At 33.9% G+C, this 27,647-nt stretch overlaps 1 protein-coding gene and 2 pseudogenes across 1 annotated transcript; 2 read left to right on the forward strand and 1 right to left on the reverse strand.

The window, feature by feature from the left end:
* Nucleotides 1-2,550: 2,550 nt before the first annotated feature.
* On the reverse strand, nucleotides 2,551-3,801 carry LOC133099935 (olfactory receptor 8H1-like; annotated as a pseudogene).
* A 13,266-nt stretch (nucleotides 3,802-17,067) lies between these two features.
* On the forward strand, nucleotides 17,068-18,021 carry LOC133099936 (olfactory receptor 8H3-like). The gene has a single exon (XM_061203767.1). It carries the CDS (start codon nucleotides 17,068-17,070, stop codon nucleotides 18,019-18,021), a length of 954 nt encoding a protein of 317 aa, XP_061059750.1.
* Nucleotides 18,022-26,041: 8,020 nt separating this feature from the next.
* On the forward strand, nucleotides 26,042-27,647 carry LOC133099937 (olfactory receptor 8I2-like; annotated as a pseudogene).

A 27,647-nucleotide genomic window follows, 5' to 3' on the forward strand; every position in this document is an offset into this window, starting at 1 on the left:
CAAATAAAATAAACACAAGTCTGTAAATACTGCTTATATATTAACACAATATTATGGTGTATGTACTTAGTGCCACTGAACTGTACAGTTAAATGTGGTTAAAATAGTATGTTTTATATTACGTGACTTTTACCACAATAAAAAATTTTTAAAAAAAGAACAAATTATCTTGATTATTTCAATACAGCTTAAAATCAAACTAAGATTTTCTTTCGTTTTCAAAAAATAGCTCTAAGTCAACTTTTGAATTATATATTTGAAATTAGGTTTACAAATATGATCAGTCTGATGACCTAATCTACAACGTCTCTCAAACTTTGTGTTTTATTAGTTGAAGTATATCATTTTATGTTTAATAAGAGAAAATTTAATAATGCAATCTCGATGAATTGAATAATACATTACAAGGAGGAAATAAAGTTCAGAAGGAAAAACATAAATGGAATCGTAAGATGCTCCGTGTAAAATCAGCTATGCTAATTATTGCATACCAAAAGAAAGACTGACAAACTAAATCAGGGTTTATCGACCTCAGCATTATTGCCATTTGGGACTGGATGATTTTTCATTATGGAGACTGTCGTGTTCATTGCAGGTCAACATTAGATGCCAGTAACTTCTCCCCTCTCCAGTTAGGACAACTAAAGATGTCTTTAGACATTGTTAAATATCCCCTGTGGGGCAAAATTGCCTAGGTGGAGAGCCACTGGAGTAGATTAAGAAAACAAATAAATAACTACAAAAACAACAAAAAAACAAGAAACAAGTATATGCAACTTATAAGAGAGACAGGATACAGACAGGTAGAATGCAAGAAGATGGGGAAAGTTATACAACGCAAACACACACTTGGAGGAAGCTGATGTAACTATAATATCTGAAAAAGAAAACATTAGGGGGAAATATTATTTATAAAAAGGGATATTCCTTAATTGTAAAATAACAACTTAAATAGGAAGGAAAAATGATCCTAAGTTTGTACTTACCTAATAACTTGCTTCAAAATACTTACAAGAAAGGAAGTGATAGTGAGATAAGAAAGTGAGATAAGATTCTGTAGAGGAAAAATTTAAAAAGAAAGGAAATTTTAACACTCTTTAGTGCTAAAGTCACACTTTACCCGACTAAAGTGAATGGGTTGTCATAAAATCTGAATTTATTGTAAATTTGTAGCTTTACAACTTGTCTCTGTTAAAAAATTTAAAACACATGAGTCAAGCATTTAATTCAGAATTTATTTTTAATGATCAAACCAAACCTATAGAAATCAGGAGAAAGGCAATGATTTTTTTTGATACACACAATTTCAACGAAAAAAGCAGTTTACTGAACCTCGTTGACACATCACAGAAGGTAGGATTTTTAATGTTTTCAGATAGCCACCAAAGTGATATCACTTCATGCAGGTCTTTAACTTGATGAATTTACAAACATTTCATGTCCAAAGCACTGCAATATGAGAGTCTCAATTTTTCCTATGTACCCTAACACATGCATCCTCGATTTCAATGACAAGGGATAATCAAAGGTTAAACTTGCAGGTGTATACTGAAAGCTGCAAAAAAGTACGTAGGAAATGACAGAAATATTGCTTATGTATATAACATATGCATACGTAACTATCAATCTAGAGGAACACACACAAAGCTGTTGTTAACTCTTAGGGCGTTTCTATTTCCTTAAATTTCCCAGTATTTTTCAAATTTTATCCAATATTAATATATGCCATTCTAAATCCAAAGTTGTGAAGTGCTGAGTTTTTCCTTAGCTGTTTGTGTGCTTGTCCTTTAAATCAGCCAAAAGTAATTTATAAACCACAAGTGAATATTCTTTAAGAAAAAACCACTGTGCATTGAAAATACTCAGGAATGTGAGTGGTCTAATGGTAATGGCCAGCATGTATTAGAACTGCCTTAAATGATTTACATCTATTGTCTGGTTTAATCTTTACAGTAACTCTATGGACCTGGATTTATTATTTATTTTGTGCAGTTGAGGAAACTGGAGGCTTAACGTTTCAATGATTTTAAAGGGTTATACAGCTAAAAGGGTAGCAGATCTGGAGTCTGCATCCTGGAATGTTTGTTTCCAAAGCAAGGGCTTATGATCATTCTGCTATATTGCTTCTCCACAAAATGAATGAGATAATTTCTAAACGTGTTATCATTGTTCCCAAACGGGAGCTATTTTCCATCGTAAAATTCTCTGAAATGGATTATGCATGGGAATGTGTATGACATAGTTTAAAAGGTGACAACTATATTTTTCATTTTGCAAATCAGTTGCCCTTAAAACCACATACATTTAGACCATAGATTGAACATGTTTCATGGTTTCCAATTACGGTGTGGATTTCTAAAGGCACATTCCTGGAAGTGCCCAAGATCATATTAGGTCAAGCAAAGGATGGTTCAACAGAAAATAAATAAATAAATAAGTAAATAAGCAAATAAATAAATAAATAAAGGATTCAACTGTTTCTGGAAAAAGACCAAAGATATACATTATAGGAAAGAAAAAAAAAAATGAACTTAAAGTCTAGAATCACTGCTATTTTAATTTCCTGTAGCCCTTTCTCTTCTGCATAACATTAATGAGAGCATTTTTTACTTCTTTATTTCTAAGACTATAGACGAGTGGATTCAGCATGGGGATGACAATAGTATAAAAAACAGAAGCCACTTGATCCTGTCCCAAAGAGTCGGACTTAACTGGTTTTAAGTAAGACAAAATCGTAGTGCCATAAAAGATGGTGACTCCCGGAAGATGGAAGGCACAAGTAGAGAAGGTTTTTCGCTTTTGTGAAGTGGAAGTAATTTTCAGAATAGTAGACAGGATGAACACATACTGTGATGTGAGGCACCATTCGGGTGGAGCCAGCGAAAATGAATATCACGATTTCAATGTCGTGTGTGTCAGTGCAGGACAGGACTCAAGTTGGGGGAGCATCACAGAAAAAGTGATGGATTATATTCGAGTCACAGAAATGCAGTCTGCTCATGCAAAGCACATTGACAAAGGCGTCCATGAAGCCACTCAAATAGGATCCAAAGACTAGGCAGCAGCAGCATCTTATGGACATAACAACCGGGTAACGCAGAGGATTTCAGGTACATAGTGATGATAGGCCACTGAGGAGAGAAGGAAAATTCAGTGGCACTGAAGAGAACAAAGAAATACACCTGGGTGGAGCAGTTCAGGGATGAAATACACTTGGTGGACGTCAGTAAGTTTTCTAAGGTTTTAGGGGTGATGACAGTTGAATAACTGAGGTCAAGAAATGACAGGTGGGCTTCCCTGGTGGCGCAGTGGTTGAGAATCTGCCTGCTAATGCAGGGAACACGGGTTCGAGCCCTGGTCTGGGAAGATCCCACATGCCGCGGAGCAACTGGGCCCGTGAGCCACAATTGCTGAGCCTGCGCGTCTGGAGCCTGTGCTCCGCAACAAGAGAGGCCGCGATAGTGAGAGGCCCGCGCACCGCGATGAAGAGTGGCCCCCGCTCGCCGCAACTAGAGAAAGCCCTCGCACAGAAACGAAGACCCAACACAGCCATAAATAAATAAATAAATAATTCCCATTAAAAAAAAAAAAAAAAAAAGAAATGACAGGTGACTGAGGAAAAAATACATGGGGGTGTGAAGCTGGAGATCCAGGCGGATTATCAACATCATCCCTGCATCCCCCAACACAGTAGTTAGGTAAATCAGGAGAAATAGTGTAGAGGACCAGCCAGATCTCTTCAGAATCTGTCAATCCCATGAGGATGAAGTCAGACACATTTAGGATATTCCTTCTACCCATAGTGTTCAATGCTTAAATGGCTGAGAAATCAAATTTAATACTTAGCAGGAATTACTTACAAACGACTTGTGTTTCTGTGAGCAACATTGCATATTTACATTAGTGTTTCTAGGAAGTGATAATAATGAGGTGTGTACAGTGTATGAAGAGAAAAATCTTAATTTGATTGCCAAATATAGAAATAGGTATAAATTCACGTTTGGATATAATATAATAAAAGCTAATATATTGAATAATGAGAATAAGCCTGACACTGTTCTAAATGCTTCCCTTTATTAAAGTATTTAATTCCCATGAGATTATATATGATATGTACTACAGTTAGCCACATTTTTTTAGATGAGAAAATGGGCACAGCGAATTTAGTAATTTTTCCAGAGTCAGAGCTCTTAAATGTTGACTCTGTAATTCTACTAAAATAGATTGACCCCAGAGAGAATGTCCATAATACTATATTCCTATATATAATTAATTTTAGCAAGACGAAAAAAATTCTAGATATATAATCAACGATGATAGAAGAATAGTTTTAATACACCATATACTGTTCTTTTTTCCCAGTATTATTTAATAGTAATTAAAAATAAGTTTCAACCTTTGGAATTCACTTGTGTGTAATAAAATGATAGCCCTCATATTAGTATTAATTTAAAAAAATATGTTTTAAAAATATAAAAATTTTAAAATTAGTTCAAATCCTAAAAAACACGTATGTTTTGTGTGTGTATATTTGTGTATAAGTCTGTGTGAGTATGACACGTTATTAACATGAACATTATGACAAACCCAAGACTAAATATATGTTTAGCAATAATTGTTAATGCACCTAATATATCTTTAAAAAGAAAACAATTTCAGGATAGTTTTTGAAAAGCCAAATATATTACACAGTATTTAAGAAGGTAATAATAAAAGTGAGGATGCATATACATTTAGGCAATACCCATGAACAGAAAGCATTGGTTTTATTTTATTTTATTTTATTTTATTTTTAAATTTATTTATTTATGGCTGTGTTGGGTCTTCGTTTCTGTGCAAGGGCTTTCTCTAGTTGCGGCAAGCGGGGGCCACTCTTCATCGCGGTGCGCAGGCCTCTCACTATTGCGGCCTCTCTTGTTGCGGAGCACAGGCTCCAGACGCGCAGGCTCAGTAATTGTGGCTCACGGGCCCAGTTGCTCCGCGGCATTTGGGATCCTCCCAGACCAGGGCTCGAACCCGTGTGCCCTGCATTGGCAGGCAGATTCTCAACCACTGCGCCACCAGGGAAGCCCCTGGTTTTTTTAATACTAAAAAATATAAATGCAGGGAAGAGTATCAAAATTTAAAAGGATACTTTATAATAATAGATTTTGATTCACAATAAAGACTTATTTGTACGTGTTACCTATGCAAATAATAATGTAGTAAGAACTATAATGAAGTAAATTTCTCACAGAGCAGGTGCAAAGACAGAAATGGGCAGAAGTATTGTAACATTAGGAAAACTTATCACACCTCTATTAAATATTTTCAGTCAAGAAAACATTAATTAGGACATAAAATAATTAAACTTCACATTCAATAAAAATTTTTTTATAGATAAACATGTATTAAGCTTTGACCATATATAAGAAAAATTATCTTACTTTTCAAGTGTACATGCAGCATTTATGAAAACTTCCATGTTATTGAAAACTAACATCTGAATAAAATTAATTTAAAAATTGCATTCTGATTAGACATGAATAACACATTTTTAAGAACTCTCAAACTGTATCATTTAGGCATTTAGAAATAAGTTACTAAACCCCTCCTAAGCCAAATAGAAATAAGAAAAAAATTAGAAGTATTCATAACTGAAGTATGACATAATAAAATAGTGGGTTGCCACTGACATAGTATTCATTGGTAAAACCATACCCAATTCAGAACACTAGAAAAGAAGAATAAAGTAGCCCAATTAAAAGAAGAAAAAAATTTTTAAAAAGGAAAAAAAAAACCCCAGAAAATCTAAACAACTGTGATGGTAACATAGTATAGTAAAAGATGTTCTATTGTATTTGTATTGTTGAGGTGTTATTTATACTTAATAATCCCATTTTAGGGAGAAATCTTTAGGTTAGACTCTATTTTAAGGAGATAGTCCTATTATAACTAAAGGGATTTCACACTCAAAAAATATTAATGATAATGAAAGGATGGGGAGATGGAAGGAAAAATACATATAATTAACTTTGAAAGATACATATCCTTGCAATGAAAATGAGGTCTGTCGGAAGCAGGGTTAAACATGAGTGCAGTAGGGATGTTTTCCTGTGCGTTGTTCTTCGGCCTGGGCACTGAGGAATGATGGCATCTACAAGGGCATCACAGAGTGGGAGGGGTCAAAGGAAAACAGAGCAAAGCTGAGTCAGGACCAGGCCTGCAAGGAAGCCCATGAAGATGTGGTGGATCTTACTTTTCTAAGAGCCCAGTCTGCCAGCCATTCTTACCTTACTCTCTGAATTGTGCTTATCTTTTGTCATTCTTGAGATTAAGTATAATCTTGGTAATGCTAATGCTTAGTCTCTGTACTCTGTGAGAAGTAATAGAATGAGTTTAGTGTTCATACTCTGGATGAAATAATAAGAAGGGGAGAAACACACTCTCACAAAAAGTGTAGTAATGACACCAGAAATTTGAACACATATGTGTGGTCCCTGAACTGCAGGCTGGGGTTAGACTGCTGCCAATACATAGATCTAAGGATAGAGCAGAGTGCTTTGAACTGGAGTCAGTACCAACAATTCCGTGGAAGGTGGTATGGGAATGTGTGACCTGTGATTTTCCTATTGATTAGGCAGTATTTGCTCAAGTTCGTCAGGTATAATTATAAAGTTACTAATAATTGCAACTACAGGAACCTAGCCAATTTGAGTTATATGAGATAAAAGCTAACACTATATATTTTAAGGATTACATGCATTTGTGACTGTGTGTGTATAAATATACAAATAATATATACCAATATTTATATTTTGAAATCCTAAATCTCTGTAGCTCAGAATGAGACTGTATTTGGCAATAAGATCTTTCTGGAGATAATTAACTTGAATTGAGGTCTTTAGGGTGGACCCTAATCCAATATGACTGGTGTTCTTATAAGAAGAGGAGACAGAACACAGAAACACAAGGAGGAATGGTGACGTGAACACAAAGGGAGAAGGCTGCTATCTACAAGTGAAGGAGAGATGCCTCAGAAGTCAACCCTGCCTTCACCTTGATCTTTAGACTCCTGGATTCTAGAACAGTGAGAAGTAAATTTCTATTATTTAAGCCAACAGTCTGTGGTAATTTATTCTAGCAGCCCTGAAAAATTTTACATTTTTCTCCGTTCATATACTCATTATCCTTGCAAAGTCCTTGGGTGTATTTTTTTTTTTAAGTACTTGGCAATGTATCTTTTTTAAAATATTTTTTATTATTTATTTATTTAATTATTTATTTATGGCTGTGTTGGGTCTTCGTTTCTGTGCGAGGGCTTTCTCTAGTTGCGGCAAGCGGGGGCCACTCTTCATCGCGGTGCGCGGGCCTCTCACTATCGCGGCCTCTCTTGTTGCTGAGCACAGGCTCCAGACGCGCAGGCTCAGTAATTGTGGCTCACGGGCTTAGTTGCTCCGCGGCATGTGGGATCTTCCCAGACCAGGGCTCGAACCCGTGTGCCCTGCATTGGCAGGCAGATTCTCTACCACTGCGCCACCAGGGAAGCCCCTTGGGTGTATTTTTGAGAAATAGTTCTGTCAAAAATAAATCATGGCTATTTCTTTAATATCTCATAGTTTCTTAAGGATTCTTTAAATTATTATAAAAGGAAAATCACTCAGTAATAGATCATACAATTTATAGAAGCTATTGCTAAAAGAATAAAATCACTACATATGCTAGAAAGTAGTGTTTTATTTCCGGTATATTTCCCTATGCTGTCAGACTTTTTCTCATTCTGTGGAGTATGAAAAAGAAAAGGGCATTAAAAATTGCAGTACACTTGAAACATTGTAAATCAACTATTAAAAAATTGGGAAATAGAACCAACTCTCAGTCAGATGGGACATGGTCACTCACTGTCTTACACGGTAGTATTTCAATCATGACACTGGCTCTAATAAAAACTTTACAGTCATCATTCTCAAAAAAAAGGTGAGGAGTCACCTGCACCTGGACTGAAAGTCTTCATGATTGAAAAATATTAAATATTGCATCTACCATGTTTAGGAGCAAGATTTCAGCGCTGTGAGTCTTGTTTTTCCTGCAGTGACATGGACCAAAATGTACTCAAAGGAGTAAAAAATCTGCAGTGTATAAAACCATGGATATAAAAATAATTCATACTTGTGACATGAAACATTATATTTTTATCATATTGAGATTTCCATACATCAAGAAAGAATCAGAAAACCAGCTTAAAACTATTCATAGAAGAAAAAGAAAGCTGCTTGTCTTTATTTTCCCAGAAAGTTCTCAGATCCATGTGAAAGATTTTTTTTAACACAAAGACTAAATAGATTTTTAAATGTGGGGATATTAAATGAAAAGAAAATATACTTATTTAATTCTTAGAGAATTTGAGAGTAAAAAATATAATAAATTTAAATTTTGACTTCTGTGTACTACAGACGAATTATACATTACTCCTGTGAACACACACACACACACACACACACACACAATGTCTTATAATAATAGTACTATAATTTCCAGCTTAGTTTGAACGGTTACATTATTAAAATAATATAAACCATCAATTAATAATATAAATATGTATTACTTTGTTATTTTGGTGTCAAAAGATTCAAATCTGTTAAAAAGTTTCTCTCTCTTTTTGTCCATTTCTCGTTCCCTCTCTCGCTCTCTCTCTCTCTCATCTGTAGGTTATATACCAAGATATGTATGAAAGAGAGTTGGGAACAAAACAGAAATTAAGCATATAGGAATAAGCACAGTGAAAACAAATGAGAATATATGTACCACATCTTCTTTATCCACTCCTCTGTTACTGGACATTTAGGTTGCCTCCATGTCTTAGTGATTGTAAATAGTGCCGCAATGAACAATGGGGTGCATGTATCTTTTCAAATTATGGTTTTCTCCAGATATATGCCAAGGAGTGGGATTGCTGGATCATATCATAGTTCTATATTTTGTTTATTAAGTAACCTCCATACTGTTCTCCATAATGGTTGTACCAATTTACTTTCTCACCAACAGTATAGGAGGGTTCCCTTTCTCCACACCCTCTCCAGCACTTATTGTTTGTAGATTTTTTGATGATGGCCATTCTGACTGGTGTGAAGTAATAACTCATTGCAGTTTTGATCTGCATTTCTCTAATAATTAGTGATGTTGAGCATCTTTTCATGTGCTTTTTGGTCACCTGTATGTCTTCTTTGGAGAAATGTCTATTTAGATCTTCTGCCCATTTTTTGATTGGGTTGTTTGGTTTTTTTTGATATTGAACTGCATGAGCTATTTGTATTTTGCCATAAAAAAGAACGAAATAATCCCATTTGCAGCAACATGGATGAACCTAGAGATGTCATACTGAGTGAAGTAAGTCCGACATAAAAAGACAAATATAATATAATATTGCTTATATGTGGAATCTAAAAATATGGTACAAATGAACTTATTTACAAAACAGAAATAGAGTCACAGATGTAGAAAACAAACTTACAGTTACCGGTGGGGAAGCAGAGGGAGGGCTAAATTGGGAGATTGGGATCGACATATAAACACTATTATATATAAAATAAATAACTAATAACGGCCTACTGCATAGCACTCTCCACTCAATATTCCGTAATGATCTATATGGAAAAAGATCTTAAAAAGAGTGGATATATGCATATGTATAAGTGATTCACTTTGTTGTATACCTGAAACTAACACATTGTAAATAAACTATACTCCAATAAAAATTTTAAAAAGAAAACAAATAAATATACGTAAGCAGTTTTAGAAAAATATATAAATAAGTAGTCTACTAAAGGTATTCATCACAAAATACATGTTGACTGACATACACAAGGGAAATTTTACTTTTAGTACAATTCTAACCTTTATTTAACTGATGTGTCTGATGTAGCACAGTTGTGGAAGATGAAGAACATTGTATTTGGACTCTAAAACCTTATATTAAAACATCAGATTTAGCACCTAGTGTGACCTTGGAAAAGTAACCTTATGCTTCAAATCAAAAAGTAACTAAGATTGACCAAAATTTTTGTGCATGTCTTGTTCAACTATCAATACCTGGACACGGTGTGATTGCAGAGTGTTTATTTATGAAATACATTAAATATGTTTTATAAAATTAAAATGTTTTCCTTATATGTGGAGGATGCATACATGTGAAATATGACTTCCAAATTTTATTTACTTATGAAATATTAACAGGGAATTAAAATCAGTTCTTCATCAAAGCATTGAACAATGAATGGTCACCAAACCAGAAACTAAGTATTGCTTCTTTTACTTATGTATGTTTGTTATACGATATTAAGATATACTAAAGTACTTTTCTTATGAGATTAAACCCAGAGAATCTGAATATTCTATGTTATCAGTCACCTTAAAAATACATTTCTGTTACTGCATTCTGACTTTGGGCATTACAGTAAAATAATAGCGTGTTTGCTTAAATTCCCCTGGTAATTTTGCCCATAATAATTTTCTCATAACTCTCGACTTCTCTGATTTTATCTGTAGTGCAAGATGGTGGTTTATGAATGAAAGTATATTTTAGTACAAATTATATTCCATTAGAGTAATTAATTGTCTACTTCACTCTAAGGAACTGGAGGAATAATAGTCAAAAAGTATAAGGTTTATCTACCCATTGAAGATGTTCTTCAAACAGGCATTTCTGTCAACTAATACTTAAGGATATTGGAACTGATTGTGTTTATGTCTTGCTGATTTTACTTTAAGAGATATAATCTAGAAAGACAAAAATAGAGATCTCAAATTATTAAGAAAACATGGTCACTCTGGATAACTAAAATCAAATCAGTTCTTCAACCCTCATATAGTCAGAAAACAAAGTGCCATATATCAAGGGAAGAGTACTACAAACACTAAGCTTGAGAAGAAGGAAAGCTACAGCTATAGTAGCAACTACTGCATCTTATTAAGTGGCCACTAGGTGTTAGAAACTTTGTGTACATTATCTTATGTAACATACATAGCAAATTGCAAACTAACTCAGCATCCTTTTATAGATGAGAAAACTGAGAACCACCTGACCTATAACTTGATCAAGGTCACACAGTCAGTTACTAACAAAGCCAGGATTCATGTCTAGGTTTCTCTGTCTCCAAACTTTAAGCTACTTCCACTTGACCATATTACAGACTCATTGTGATATGCCATAGTTCTGGAAATGTTATCCTCTGGAAACAATACAACAGCTTCATGTATTTTAATTCTTTTGTAAAGCCACAAGCTTAAGCAGACCATTATATTAAACAAAACAAAACAACAAAAACAAACAAACAAAAAACCCAGTAGTGGATTCTAGATCAATTAGTTAACTAGTACAGTAAATTAAAGAAAAATTTATATCCCTCTATAAGGAAAAAAATTATGATCTCCAAATATGTATTCAATGCTCAGTTGATAATTTTATCTTCATTTAATAGTTTTCCTGAATTTTAAATATAACACCTTATTTCCAGTACCTCATAATGACTTAAGTTATATTCCATCAAGGAAATTAAATAAAATTTCTAATTTACAAATCTATTGACCTAAACATGCAAAGAGTCTTTACTGTTTTCCCTGTTATGTTCCTGTGAATTCTCTCATTTAATTTTTATTCAACTCTGAGTTAACTAGAAATTTCTATCTCAGATTTACATACTAAAGATTATAATCTAGTTTGAGATTCATGGTTATAACTTCTGGTATATCAATATTTTGTAGGTGATGTAAAATATTTCTTCTTACCTGTGGAAATGCACTGCTCATTTTATTAAGGTGTGCTATGGATACCAAATGTTTGGACTCTTATACCAGGTTCTCAAGCTCTTCTTGAAGTCTACGGGAATGCCCCAAGGGAAAACACACTAATTCTCTTCTGGGACCAAAAAGTAACAAGAGGATTTTTTTTCCATGGTAAACAAGAGAATGGTTCTGGAGCAATGAACTACATGATAAAAATGACTACATGAATGCACTTTGGCTTCTGGTACAAAATGATCCTTCAGTGGAAAAAGAATATGCATAGGACTGGAAAAGAAATTTAATGATATGAGACATAGTCCTAGCTCTGACACTAAGAGATAGCTTAAATTCTCTGAAATCCAGTTTCTTTTTCCTGGGAATATAACTTGTTTACTTCTCTCAAAACCCTATCAACATGGACATGAAGAAATAATAATAAAAGCATAAGCTATGGCAGAATTCAAAATCATTTAATAGAGATTACAATACTCATTTAACTTTAAAGATGCTACACTTCTAAGTAGTATGAAAGATATTTTAAAACTCATTGAGTAGTTAATAGAAGAAATAAGATATAAATAGATGAACAGAAAGTATTGACAACAGAAATGGGAGAGTATACAGATAATTGTTATTCTATGTAATATAACATTAGAATTAGAGTTCTGTCAAAGATAAAGGTCAGAATTTGAGTTGTATAGCGTCTTGTCTTGAGGACCCTTTATATTGGGTTGGCCAATAAGTTTGTTCGGGTTTTTCTCTATGATGTTACCGGAAAACCCAAACGAACTTTTCGACCCACCCAATACTAATCTATAGACTAGTACTAGGCTATGTACTTAAAGAAATTCTTCAAAAAATTGTGAAAAATACATAGATGCTTAAGCTCACACCCAGAGATTCTAAATTAGTAGATAGGCAATGATGGCTGTGGAATCTGAGTTTTAAAAGAAAGATAGAAGGAAAGCAGAAAAGAAGGAAGGGAGGAAAGAAAGAAAGATGATACTGATACTCAGCCTAATTGTGAACAAAGGATCTATTAATTAAATGTAATCCCAAATGATCTGTATGTTCAATGCAACCTTAATTAAAAATAAACAAGAATTTCTGAAAAAATTGATAAGGTAATTCTACAATTTACAAAAAAATAAAAAGAGAGAGAAACTAAGGGAGTCGGGGCAATTTTGAAAAAGAAGACTAAAGTAAGATTTACATAATCTAATTTCAAGATTTGCCACGAACTAAAATAATCAAGAGAGTGTGGTGTTGGTGAAAATATAGATATCTAGATCAATGGAAAAGAACAGAGTCTTCAACAATAGATCCACACAACATAGTCAATTGATTTTTAACAAAGTTGCTAAGGAATATCCATGGAAGAAGGATAGTAATTTTTTTAGTGACACTGAATAGGTAGACTAACCTTATGTCACAAAAAAAGAGACATGAGTCATTCTTTGCATCATATATAAAAGTTTTCTCAAAATAATTCTTAGGCCTTAGTAGAAAACCTACTATAATAATATTTCTAGAGAAAAAATAGGACAACGCTTTTTCGACTATGGGTTAGTCACAAACTTTTGTATAAAACACAAAACTCATGAACCATAGGGGGAAAATGATAAATTGTACTTTATCACATTTAAAATCTGCTTCATGAGAGACACTGTTGAGAGAATGAACAAACCACAGACTTATACAAAATATTTGCTTAGACAGCTATGTGATAAAGAACATGAATCCATGTGTCTTTCTGAATTATGGTTTTCTCAGTGTATATGCCCATGGTGGGATTGCTGGGTCTTATGGTAATTCTATTTTTAGTTTTTTAAGGAACCTCCATACTGGTTTCCATAGTGGCTGTATCAATTTACATTCCCACCAACAGTGCAAGAGGGTTCCCTTTTCTCCACACCCTCTCCAGCATTTATTATTTGTAGATTTTTTGATGACAGCCATTCTGACTGGTGTGAGGTGATACCTCATTGTAGTTTTGATTTGCATTTCTCTAATAATTAGTGATGCTGAGCATCTTTTCATGTGTCTCTTGGCCACCTGTATGTCTTCTTTGGAGAAATGTCTATTTATATCTTCCACCTATTTTTTGATTGGGTCGTTTGTTTTTTTGATGTTGAGCTGCAAAAAGACACATGCACCCCAATGTTCATTACAGCACTATTTACAATAGCCAGGTCATGGAAGCAACCTAAATGTCCATCGACAGAGGAATGGACAAAGAAGATGTGGTACATATATACAATGGAATATTACTCAGCCATAAAAGGGAATGAAATTGGGTCATTTGTAGAGACGTGGATGGGCCGAGAGACTGTCATTCAGAGTGAAGTAAGACAGAAAGAGAAAAACAAATATTGTATATTAACGCGTATATCGGGAATCCAGAAAAATGGTACAGAAAAACTTGTTTGCAAGGCAGAAATAGAGACACAGATGTAGAGAACAAATGTATGGACACCAAGGGGGAAAGGGGGGTGTGGAAAGAATTGGGAGATTGGGATTGACATATATACACTAATATGTATAAAATAGATAACTAATGAGAACCTGCTGTATAGCACAGGGAACTCTACTCAATGCTCTGTGGTGACCTAAATGGGAAGGAAATTCAAAAAAGAGGGGATATATTTATATGTATAGCTGATTCACTTTGCTGTACTGTAGAAACTAACACAACATTGTAAAGCAACTATACTCCAATAAAAATTTTTAAAAAGTGAATACATCCCATAGAAAATACAGGCTGGAAAACTGAAGAAAGGAGGAATATATAAATGAAGAAAGCAGAACATTCATATGTTTTGATCCTCCAAACACGAAAACTAAGCCAAAGAAACAGAAAAGATATCATAAGCCATAATCAAGATTTTTTCCCCTGAAATGAAAGATTTGAAACTTCCTAATAAATGAATATAATATGTTCTAAGTCAACAAAGAATGATGAGTATTAAAGTATTTATTAAAGTCAATATTTCTTTATTTATTAAAGTTAAAATTTCTTTATACAATTTAAAGAAACAAATTTCTTTAAGATGTATGTTTTTTCTTATCTTGCCATAAAATATGATAATATATGCACTTTATTTCACACCTGTTTTAGCAGCATTAACTTTTGATGAGTAGAATTGCCCTTTTAAAGTTCATCAAAGATACTATAAATATTAATATAAAAGTAGCTCCTTTACACAAACCAACAAATTATCTCCTGAAATGCTGGTGTATGAGCAGACTTTCCTGTAAGAGTCACTTTTAAATGTACATGAAAATTGGTTTAATTATCATGAATTAATGAAAGATTCACAAGAATATTTTAATCTGATTCTCAGTCTATCCCTTTTTAAGAGTTTTCCTTTGTTTCCTAATCTTGGATAAATAATATTCAATAAAATTCTTAACATCTGAGGAAGATTTCATTAGAATGAAGATGTTCATGGGGTATCAGTCAATGCACAACACATGAATTAATGGGTTTTATGAAAGGCTAGTATCACATTGGTCAGTGTGTCATGAAATTGTAGTTATAAAATGAGGGTGGCTGCTGAATATGCAGTATGATACTAATTATGCAAATCTAGATGTATAAAAATAAGCATTCTATAAACAACAAATAATTAGGAAAAATTTATCAAAATGTTACAACAGTTTTGATTATTTTTACACTGTTCTTTGAATTTTATTATATTTTCATTTTCTTTCTAATGAACATATTTACTCCTATAATAGTGTCACACATTTAAAAATAAAAGTTTCATTGTGAAGCATGTATGATTCCATCCCTGATGGTTTCAGTCACAGGCTAACTAAGCATTTCTCTAGAAATAGTTTCTCTACCACTCCAGGCATCAATTTAGAGCATCACAAAGGAACACCAAACCATTAGGCTCTTCATTGTGTGGCTTCTAGGGGAAAAGATGACTAGCTTCTCAAAACCTCGCATAGCTGCAATTAGTCCTTGAACTTTTGTTCTTGGAGACAAGCCAAGTAATCTTCCTTGGAAATTAGTCCACAGGGATGACAAAATGTTGTATTATCATCAATCCCCGGTATATGAAGTACCCTGAAATTATCAGGATGAGAGGCAAGGCATACTCGGCTCACTTAAGTGTGTACACAGTGGATCCCTGATACTCTTCTAAGACAAAACTTCCTGGCGAATTTTACATTTGATCGGGAGCTGAACAAAATTTCTAAGTTGATTTATTTTTCCCTCAGAATAAAACAAAATGAATACTCTAAAACTTAAAGAGAACTTATGCCAAAGAAAAATATTATATCACAGAAATTTTCGACTGAAATGGTCTTCATATCTTATTTGTGAGCAAAATTTGAGATTGACATACTTCTAGACACATAATATTGGTAGAAAGCGTTTTTTCACCAACTTTGGCTCCCGGTAAGTATTATTCTCAAAATTAGAAGGTTTTAGTTAGGATCAAATAAAACGGGGACATTATCATAAGAATATGCATACAGGTATCATTTAGACCTTACCCTAAGTAATGCCAGGATTTGTGGAACCAGAAATACAGAGTTGATGTAATCAGGGTCAACAAGCAATGTGCATATTTTAGAAAAATAATTTTGGAAGAAATCTGATTTTGAATGGTCAAGTTAGGAAAACATATCTTTTTAAAATTAGCACTAACATGCGGTCTATCATTTTAATACACCCTACTAAAGTCCACTTGTTGAAATTTATTTGTCATTAGTATTATATACTATTAGAAATGAAAGAACAGCACATGGTACACTAAAACTATTCTTCTATCATTGTTTTTTATATATCTAGTATTTTTTTCCTCGGGTTTGTTGAAATTAATTATAAATAGGAATATAGTATTATGGACATGCTCTCTGGAGTCAATCTATCTTGGTAGAATTACAGAGCCAGTATTTGGTAGGTCTAACACTGGATAAGTTACCTAAATTCTCTGTGCCCTTTTTCACATATGAAAAATGTGGCTAATAGTACTAATTATGGTATAATAATCTCATGGGTATTAAATGCATTAAAAATGGGAAGCATTTAGAACAGTGTCAGGCTTATTCTAATTCTTCATTATATTAGCTTTTGTTATATCCAAATGTCAGCTGGTACCTATTTCTATATTTGGCAATCAAATTAAGATTTTTCTCTTCATACAGTATACACCCTTCATTATTATCACTTTCTAGAAACATAAACTGATATAAATATGTCATGTCAGGCATAGAAACACAAATCTTCTTGAAGTAATTCCTGCTAAGTATCAACTTTGATTTCTCAACAGTTTAGAGCATTTGAACACTATGGGTAGAAGGAATAGCACACATGTGTCTGACTTCATCCTCATGGGACTGACAGATTCTGAAGAGATCCAGCTGGTCCTCTTTATGCTATTTCTCCTGATATACCTGATTACTGTGTTGGGGAATGCAGGGATGATACTGATAATCTGCCTGGATCTTCACCTTCACACCCCCATGTATTTTTTCCTCAGTCACCTGTCATTTCTTGACCTCAGTTACTCAACCGTCATCACCCCTAAAACCTTACAAAACTTACTGACTTCCACCAAGTATATTTCATCCCTGAACTGCTTCACCCAGATGAATTGCTTTATCTTCTTGAGTGCCACTGAATGTTTTCTTCTCTCCTCAATGGCGTATGATCGCTATGTAGCTATCTGCAATCCTCTGCATTACCCAGTTGTTATGCCCACAAGACGCTGTTGCTCCCTAGTCTTTGGTTCCTATTTGATTGGCTTTATGGACTCCTTTGTCATGAGCAGATTGGATTTCTGCAACTCCAATATAATCCATCACTTTTTCTGTGAAACACCCCCAATTTTAGCCCTGTCCTGCACTGACACACAGGACATTGAAATCACAATATCCATTTTCGCTGGCTCCACTCTACTGGTGTCTCTTATCACAATATTTGTGTCCTATGTGTCCATCCTGTCTACTATCCTGAAAATTACTTCCACTTCAGGGAAGCGAAAAGCCTTCTTTACTTGTGCCTCCCATCTCCTGGGAGTTACCATCTTTTATAGCACTTTGATTTTTACCTATTTAAAACCAAGTAAGTCCTACTCCTTGAGAAAGGATCAAGTGGCTTCTGTTTTTTATACTATTGTCATCCCCATGCTGAATCCACTTATATATAGTCTTCGAAACAAAGAAGTAAAAAATGCTCTCATTAGAATCACGCAGAAGAGAAAGAGCTCCAAGCATAAAATAAGACTGAAGCTAAACTTTTAAGCTCATCTTTTCTTTTTTTCTTCCCTATAGTGTATTTCCTTGCTCTTTCTCCAGAAACAAATTTATTTATTTATTTATTTATTTATTCTCTTAAACCATCCTTTGCTTGACCAAATATGATCTTTGGCATTTCAAAGACTATGCCTTTAGAAATACAGATTGTAATTGTAGTCCATGAAATATGTTAAATCCATGGTCCAAATATATATGTTTTTAAAGGCAACTGATTTGCAAAATGCAAAGGTACAGTTGTCACATTTAAAACTATATCGTACTAAATCCCATGCATAATCTAACTTCAGAAATTGTTATGCTTGAAAAGAGCTCCATTTTGGGAACAATGATACCAGTTTCAGAAACCATTTCATTTAATTTGTGGAGAAGCAACATAGCAGAGTGATTAAGAGCACTTGTTTTGGAACCAAACATTCCAGGATTTGGACCCTAACTACCCTTTTAGCTGCATAACCCTTTAAAAAATCACTGAAACTTTAAGCCTCAAGTTTCTTCAACTGCACAAGATAAATAACAGTTGCAGGTCCATAGTGTTATTGTAAAGATTAAATCAGATAATGGACGTGAAGCATTTAAGGAAGTCCTAATAAAAGCTGGCCATTATCGTTAGAAGATTCACATTCCTGCAGTAGTTTTAGTGTACGATGGCTTTTTATTAAAGAATATTCACTTGTGATTTATAAATGTCTTTTGGTTGATTTAAAGGACAAACACACAAACAGCTAAGGAAAAAGTCAGCACTTCACAAATTTGGTTTAGAATGGAATATGTTTATATTGGAGAAAGTTTGAAAACATGGAAAAATTTAAGAAAATACAAATGCCCTAAAAGTTATTAACAGCTTTGTATGTGTCCTCCCAGATTGATAGTTATGTATTTATGTATATATTATATACATGAGCAATATTTCTGTCGTTTCCTATGTCCTTTTTTGCAGCTTTCTGTGTACACTTACAAGTTTAACATTTGATTATTCCTTTGTCATTGAAATTTAAGGTGAATGTGTTTTTGGTACATGGGGAAAATTGAGACTCTCGTTTTGCAATGCTTTGAACATGAAATGTTTGTAAATTCATCAGGTTAAAAATCTGCAGGCAGTGATAGCTCCTGGGAGCTCTCTGAAAACATTTTAAAACACTACCTTTCTGTGATGTGTCAGGAACCTTCAGTAAACTGCCTTATTGTTGAAATTCTGTGTATTTCAGAACATCATTACCGTTCTCCTGATTTCTATAGGTTTGTTATGATCATTAAAAATAAACTCTTGAATTAATTGCTTGACTCATTTGTTTTAAAGGGTTTAACAGAGACATGTTGTTCAGCTACTACCTTACAATGAATTCAGATGTGGCAATCCACAAACTTTAGTCAGGTAGAGAGCTAAAATTTATTTTAAAATTATTTGTGTACATAATCTTAGTTTGCAATTTTAATTTTCTCTGCTATTTAAAGGTTATTTAAGAATATATTTTTCATTTTCCAAGTATTTCATTTTTTTTTGTTTAAACTTTGGTAACTAGGTAGTTTTTATTCAAAAAATAATGATTATAAAAAAATTTATTTTTTGAAATTTAGATTGTTTTCCCTGCAAAACTATGTATGATTATTTTTCTTACATATGTTTTAAATGTTAAAAATTAGATGCAGAAGTGCAGACTTTCTTTTAGGAGTTAAAAGTTGAAATTATTTTTACTAATTCAAAATTGTCAACAAATTTACTCAAGTTTTTAAAATAAGCATTATTTTCCAATACTTCATTTATTTAAAAAATTCCCTTATCATATATGAATGCCATTTGAAATTATTATGATTTTTTATTCTGATATCCATGTTTCCTACAATCTATATTTACAGCTATTGCTATATGTTTTTGCTTCCAGTGGTTTAATAATATACGTTTTTTTAAAATGTGTCAACTCTTTTTTTTTTTTTTAATTTTATTTATTTTTGGCTGTGTTGGGTCTTCGTTGCTGTGCGCCGTCTTTCTCTAGTTGCGGCGAGCTGGGGTTACTCTTCACTCCAGTAAGCAGGCTTCTCATTGCAGTGGCTTCTCTTGTTGCGGAGCACGGGCTCTAGAGCACAGGCTCAGTAGATGTGGCGCACGGGTTTAGTTGCTCCACAGCATGTGGGATCTTGCCGGACCAGGGCTCAAACCCGTGTCCCCTGCATTGGCAGGCAGATTCTGAACCACTGCACCACCAGGGAAGCCCAATAATATACTTTTTTTGGCTCCTGTCTCATCTTTTATAAGTGTATGTCATTTCCTATATTAATGGGCTCTTTTCATTTTTCTAGTCTTTTTTACAAACTTTGTTTTTACCATTCTTTCATTTCTAGTTCTATGATTAGTAAATGTACCCTGTTGGTTTGTGTTGGCAAATATGGTCAACAGGTTCTATGTTTTTTGTGGACAACACTTAACTTGGAAAAATTATAATTAAAGTAAACTAAACTCTAATTAAATTAAGGCTACCTATTCTTCTACAATACAGTTTGGAAACCGTTTATGTACTATCATTACACATGTGTAATATAATCTACGGGGAATATAAAAGATTTATACTTTTGCATTTGCCCTGAACATTCCTTGTTATATTAGTGCATATTGCACTTTATGTAAAATGTGGTCTGAAGTAATTTAAAACGTAATATGCTTTATTATGATGCCATGCCAAAATGCTACTTATCAACTCATGATAGAGAAAATAACACAAGAATAGAACATGCCCAAAACATAAACAGCTGTGTTACTTCCCAATAATTGATTGCTATAATGGTGATAACATATTTTGCTAAGTACTTACCATGTGCCAGTCAACATTTAAGGAGCTTTAGATATAGAACGAAAACAATTGATCTTCACAAGATAACTTTCAGGTAGGTACCAGCAATATCTACATGTTTTCTCAAGTCTTTCTACCTATTCAGACAAAGTCTTAAAAGGAATCCTGAAATTTTCTCTTTATCTCACATACCTTACATCCAATCTATCAGCATATTATGTTGATTTAAAATACAGAATATGTTTGGAGTCTGACTACTTCTCAACATTTTTTCTGCTACCATCCTGACCCAAAAATCCATCATCTCAGTCTTAAAATTATTGCTGCAGGCTCCTGGCTTTTCTCTGGTTGGCCATATCCCTCTTGAATCTAAGTGTCAATATAAGAGCCAGAGCAATACTGTTAAACAATAAGTTGGATTATATCACTTTCTTCACAAATCCTACAAGACTTCTCATCATACTAGCAGTGAAAATGAAAACCTTCATAAGGGCCCACTGGTCCACAATGATTTTGTCCCCACTCCTACCTCTATGAACTCATTCCCTCCTATTCTATCAGTCATACTCACTTTGATTAGACCACATGACATCCTAACTCTTCTGTACACATTAGTCCTGACACTACCTGGAATTTTTCTATTTCTTCATTTTGAAACTTCCTTTTCATAGACAGCTGTATGCTTTTTTCTTATTCTATTCTTAATAAAAACATCCTTACCATCGGATTTAAAAACTGTACCTGTTCCCTCCCCCCTTTTATGCCTCCTCTGTTTTCCATAGCAGTTATGTCTAGCTAACATTTTATATGTTTTGCTAAAGCATTTTGTGTCTTGTCTGCCTCCCCCCACACACTATCATGTAAGCTTAATGAGTGCAGGATTCTCGCTTACTTTGTCCAACATTTTATCCCCAGCACCTAGATATATACCTCAATAAATGTATCTGAAGGTTGCAAGGTTTACAGATCTTGAAACTGGAGACCACACAGATTAAATAACTGGGTTCATGGTCACTTCACTAGTTAAAGAACAAGTTCACTTTTGAACCCAGATAGTCTAACTCTAGTGTTCATATTCTTCATCAGATTCTCTGATAGGACATTTTCTACCTAATTATACTATGATCATCAGAGATGAAAAAAATAGAATTCATTACTATATTAAAGAAAGCTTTAAATAAAATACCGGGGATTGTGGAAAGGTGTATATTTCTGGCAGATATTCTCTAGAAGTGCTGATAGAAGGCAACGTGATTTGGGCACTACTAGCTAAATCTTCTCCAACATACAGGCACAGTCCTATTCACAGAAGGAAAACTCCACAAAAGAAAGAAGAGTTTATCTGATGATGATATTGTTCTCATAAGAGCGTTTGTAATAGTCAGGGTACAGGCTATCCTGGTGTAACAATGGGATTCAGAAACAGAGTGGCTCAATGAAGAAAAAAGAAGCGTCCTTGGTTATAACCTCACAGAGATTAGTTGACTAGGGTTTGAGGATGGTTCTTTTTCAGAGTAATCCTGGAAAATAGGTTTCTTCTGTGTTGTTGGTCTGTTGTCTACCACATGTTGTCCTTTTCTGCATTGTTGAAAGAATTGATTTTTCTTTTTAATGTCTGGTACAATACACCAGTGAAACCATCTGGGCTTGGGCCTACTCTTCAGTACCAACCAAGTTCATTGAAAGCATAAATTCACTTAAGCACTTGCCTGAAAATGTTCATAAGCATTATGAATGATAGCCAAAGAGTAGAAACAACCCAAATGGCCATCAGATGATGAATGAATAAATGAAATGTGATATATCCATGCAATGGAGTATAGTATGGCAATAAAGAAGAAATGAAATACTTATACATGCTACACCATGGGTGGGTGAACTTTAAAAACTTTATTTTAAGGAAATACCTTAGTCACAAAACACAACATACTATATGATGCAACTCTCATGAAATATCCAGAATAGGCAAACTGATATACAGAAAGTTGATAGTAGTTCCTAGTTTTGGGGGGAGAGTATGGAGAATAACTGCTAGCTGCTGCAAGGATTCTTTTAGGAGTGATGAACATACATAACCCTTTAAACATATTACACATCATGAATTATACATTTTGAATATATAATATAATGCAGGTGAAATTTATGGTGTGTATATTATTTCTCAAGAGAGTTCCTACCTTTATATACCTCTAAATGTTATTTACATGAGATAAGGGGGAAAACGTCATAGGAAAATTTTTTCAAAAGTGAACACATCCAAAAAAAAAAAAATACAGTCAGAAAAATATAAGAAAGGCAGAATATATAGATGAAGAAAGCAGAACGTGCATATATTTTAATTCTCCAAAGATGAAAACCAAGCCAAAGAAACAGAAGAGTTATCATAAACTATACTCAAGATTTTTTCTCCTGAAATGAAAGGTGATTTGAAACTTCCCATAGGAAACATATAATGTGTTCTAAGTCCACAAAGAAAGATCAGTATTAAATTATTTATTAAAGTTAATATTTCTTTATGCAGATCCAGACCGAAAGATCTTGTTTCTTTTAAAGGTTAGCCAAGCACCCATATCAAGCTTATCAACAGTACTTCATGGCAGGATAAATGGAAACAAGCAATGAACAAAAGAAAAATATGAATATAAGTTTAAAGGCAGTCCAACAGAACTTCAACTACTTGTTAATCCAATATTTCTCATAATAGGAAATTAAGAGATAGCACCTAAAATGTGGGGATAACAGGGTTAATATAGCAGGAATTTTAAAAACTAAATATATTTCCAAAGTACAAAAACATTTTAGTAAACAAATAAACAAACTAGAAAAGAATAGCAAAATAGACTAATAGAAAGAAGAGGAAAAATATTTAAAGGAAGTAATAGACTAGAAAATCTAAACTGTAACTAATATTTACACAGAAAATGCTATCTCTGTTTATGTGTCCCTTAATTGAATTAAGTAAAATGGTTTTCACAGTTTCCAACCTATAATATTTACTCATTAAGGGAATATATATGAGGCACAATATGGGTGAGATATTGTTCTAGACTCTGGAATAGTGGCATTCTGAATTTCAGGCAAGTTATCCTTTTATTACACATAGTGTTACAATGCAATTTGTCTTACAAGCTAAGATAACTAAGAACGTCTGAGTAAGAGATATATTTGTACTTTTATTAGATGTCTGATCATTTTATATCTCACCCAAGAAAAATAGCTTTTTTTCTGAATGTCCTTCAAGTATCTCAAACCCAGCATTTTAAAATTATCTTAGGAATGTCCCTGCACCCAATTTCTATTCTTATATTATTTTTTTCTGATTAAATATGTTTCCAATCAATCACACCAGCTAAATCCCTCATTGTCAGCCTAGGTTCATCACTCTTACTTTATCCAAATATTTATTGGATTAAGTGTTGTCGCTCTGTCCCCAAATGCCCTTAAAATAAGTTTCCCCTCCTTTATTAATCATCATTGCTGCTGTCTCTGTTCAAGTCCCCATGTTCTCGGATCCTAACTATTGAAGTAGATTTCTGACTTATTCCATTGCAATTTGCCTAGTTTCCATTTAATATATCTTCACTTTTATTCTAGAACAAAGGTTGTGGTCATAATTCTTTTCCTAGTGCCATATATTTTCTCTTCTTTCAATAAGAAGTCCAAATTGCTTAGCCTGTTTACACTTATCTTTAGATTTTACATTTCCTCTTATTGCCTCTTCATTCCCCAACCCCATACTATAGATCATATATAGTAAATGTCTTATTTCTTCAAATTACTATGATGTAAATTCTTTTCTCCTTGCCCTTGCAAACATCTGTCATTTTGTTTAGAATCTTTTCTCTACAGTGCAGTAATGATTCTCAAAAACCAAGGGCAAGAATTCCTACCACTCCAGAGATGTTCTTGATAACTTTCTTGAGAAAATTGGATTATTTCCTGCATTGTTCTATCATTGCACATTGCACTGTGAAAATTAACTGTAAATATTTGTTTTTACTTCTAATTCCTCTTCTGGGTTGTTTATCCCTATAAGGAAGAGACTGCCTCATATTTAACTTTGTAGTTCTAGGATAACTGGAAAAGTGCTTATCACATAGTAGGTGCTCAATATTTACTAATTTAATAAATTGGTGAGTTAATTATTTCAAAGGATTGTTTTCTTACCTTTATGTCCTAGCATATTTGATATTGAAGAGTAAGTAAATTTTGAAAATAATTTAAAAATTAGAAGCTTTTCTATTTAGTACAATTAAAAAACAAATAAACAAACAAACAAAAATTACAGCCACTTATTGGAGTCAGATTTTCAATAGTGTTTAAAGTGATGGTCATATAAATAGTAAACAATGATATAAAGAAGTGTTCTTCACATATAGTGATGAAATAAACATCTAATAAGATAACATTTGATTGATCATGCTCTGTTAAATATGAAGCTTGATAAGATGTAAATGGTCAGTGTAGGCAAGGTTATGTTGAAACTGATGGTCAAGGACAATGCTCATGGAAGTTAAAATTTGGCAGACTGGTCCAGAAGGCCTCACACTAATATGTAGCAGGAAGGTGTAGTTTTGTCCTCCCAGTACGACCTCTGGTTATTTATCTAAAGAATAGAAATCAATGTGTATTCTGCAGTACTCTTAAAAAATAAAGGAAAATTGTGATTAATGTGAAAGTCCAACAGTGGAAGAAACAGTTTAATAAATGTGGATGTATTGATATAATAGATTATTATAAGGCCATTTATATTGAGAGCAGGGAATATTGACCGAATACCTAGTATAATCTCATTATCATGCAAGATATTTTATATGTGTTATTTAATTTAATCTTCACAAACGCATGAGGCAGGTACCACTATTGTCACTTTGCAGACAAGGACACTGAGGATCAAAGAGATTAGGAAATTTTCAGATGGTCATAAAGCTAGTAAATGATATTTCTGGAAACCAACTCAAAATTATGGTTCCCAAATCTAAACATTTTTAACCACAGCATAGAGTCTTCATTTGAAAAGTTATGATCACAAAGACTTAAAATTTAAAAGCATTAAAATATTAAAGATTTGTGACATATTCTTAAGGGCAAAATACAAATGCACACATGAAAATAGAATATGATGTCCAGATCCTGGTTCCCAAATGCCACCCTCTCATAAAATATAGCAGGGATCCTTGGAGAAGTGGTTGTTTCTAGAGCTGAGTCCATGAAAGTATAAGATGAACCTGGAGTACATTGTGCTGCCAGGATGTAAGAAGTGTAAACAAAACAAACAGGCAAAAAAGGACAAGAGCATGGCAAAAAAGGACAAGAGCATGGCAAAAAGCAAAGCACCAGGAGCTAACTGAATGATGGTTTTGTTAGCAAAACTAGAATAACTTGAGCAACTAATCAAATAATAATCCCAAAGAAAGAAATAAGTATCAATGTGTGCATATTAGTATAAGTAACTAGCTAACTAACTAAATACATGAGGAAGAAAGAATTGTTCGTTACAGAATAACTACAATTAAAATATATTGAAAGAATAAAGGGAAATGGAAATTTAGAAAACAACATAGCAGTCATCAGTAGAGGCAACATATTGATGGAAGCCAAAAAGTATAAATGAAATATATACAAAATCTAAATTTTCTTCCATATTCATAATAAACATATATACGTATACATATATATGTAATATACATATGTACACATATATGTATATTCTGTATATGGAAGAAAATAATATATATATATGACGAAGTAAAAATTGTAACTTTACAGTAAAGAAGTCTGGGGGCTTCCCTGGTGGCGCAGTGGTTGAGAATCTGCCTGCCAATGCAGGGGACACGGGTTCGAGCCCTGGTCTGGGAGGATCCCACATGCCGCAGAGCAACTGGGCCCGTGAGCCGCAACTGCTGAGCCTGCACGTCTGGAGCCTGTGCTCCGCAACTAGAGAGGCCGCGACAGTGAGAGGCCCGCGCACCGCGATGAAGAGTGGCCCTCGCTCGCCGCAACTAGAGAAAGCCCTCGCACAGAAACGAAGACCCAACACAGCCAAAAATAAAGAAAGAAAGAAAGAAAGAAAGAAGTCTGGCAGACACTAATTAAGTTACCAAATTTAACATCACTAATAATATCACTTAACAACATGATGTGTCCTCTGATAATATGAAAAGGGCATATGTATCGTCTCACTGGTACTTTTTCCCATAATGAATAACTTCAAGTTAATCAGGAGCAAACACCAGGCTAACTTAAATTGAGAGACATCCTGTAAAATACTTGGCTAGTAATCTTAAAAAGTATCACAGTCATGAAAGAGAAGGAAAGAAAATAAGGCAGTCACAGATTGCAGAAGATAGGCTTCACAAGTTCTCTGGTATACATCTGTGTGATCAGCAGTTTGGCATTCTGTTATGTCAGCATCAATCATTTTTCTGTGACACCACAGCTTTTTTGGCGCTATCCTGCGTGCATGCATTCAGCACAGAAATGGTGATCTTTGTTTTAGCCGGGTTCACCCTGCTTAGTTCTCTCTTCCTCATCACAGTCACCTACATTGCCATCATCTCAGCCATCCTGAAGATCCAGTCTGCAGCAGGCAGACAGAAAGCCTTTTCCACCTGTGCATCCCATCTTATGGGGGTGACCATCTTCTATGCGTCCCTGATTTTCACATATTTGCAGCCTGATAACACATCATCCTTGACCCAGACACAGGTGGCAACTGTATTCTATACCACTGTCATTCCAATGCTGAATCCACGTATCTGTAGTGTGAGGAACAAAGACATAAAAAATACTCTCCTGAGAGTCATACATAGAAAACTGTTTCCATGA

Source organism: Eubalaena glacialis, chromosome 10 (assembly GCF_028564815.1).
Source record: "Eubalaena glacialis isolate mEubGla1 chromosome 10, mEubGla1.1.hap2.+ XY, whole genome shotgun sequence".
NCBI lineage: Eukaryota > Metazoa > Chordata > Mammalia > Artiodactyla > Balaenidae > Eubalaena > Eubalaena glacialis.

Coding starts and splice junctions, on each gene's coding strand:
- LOC133099936 (XM_061203767.1), top strand. CDS start 17,068: ATGGGTAGAAGGAATAGCACACATGTGTCTGACTTCATCCTCATGGGA.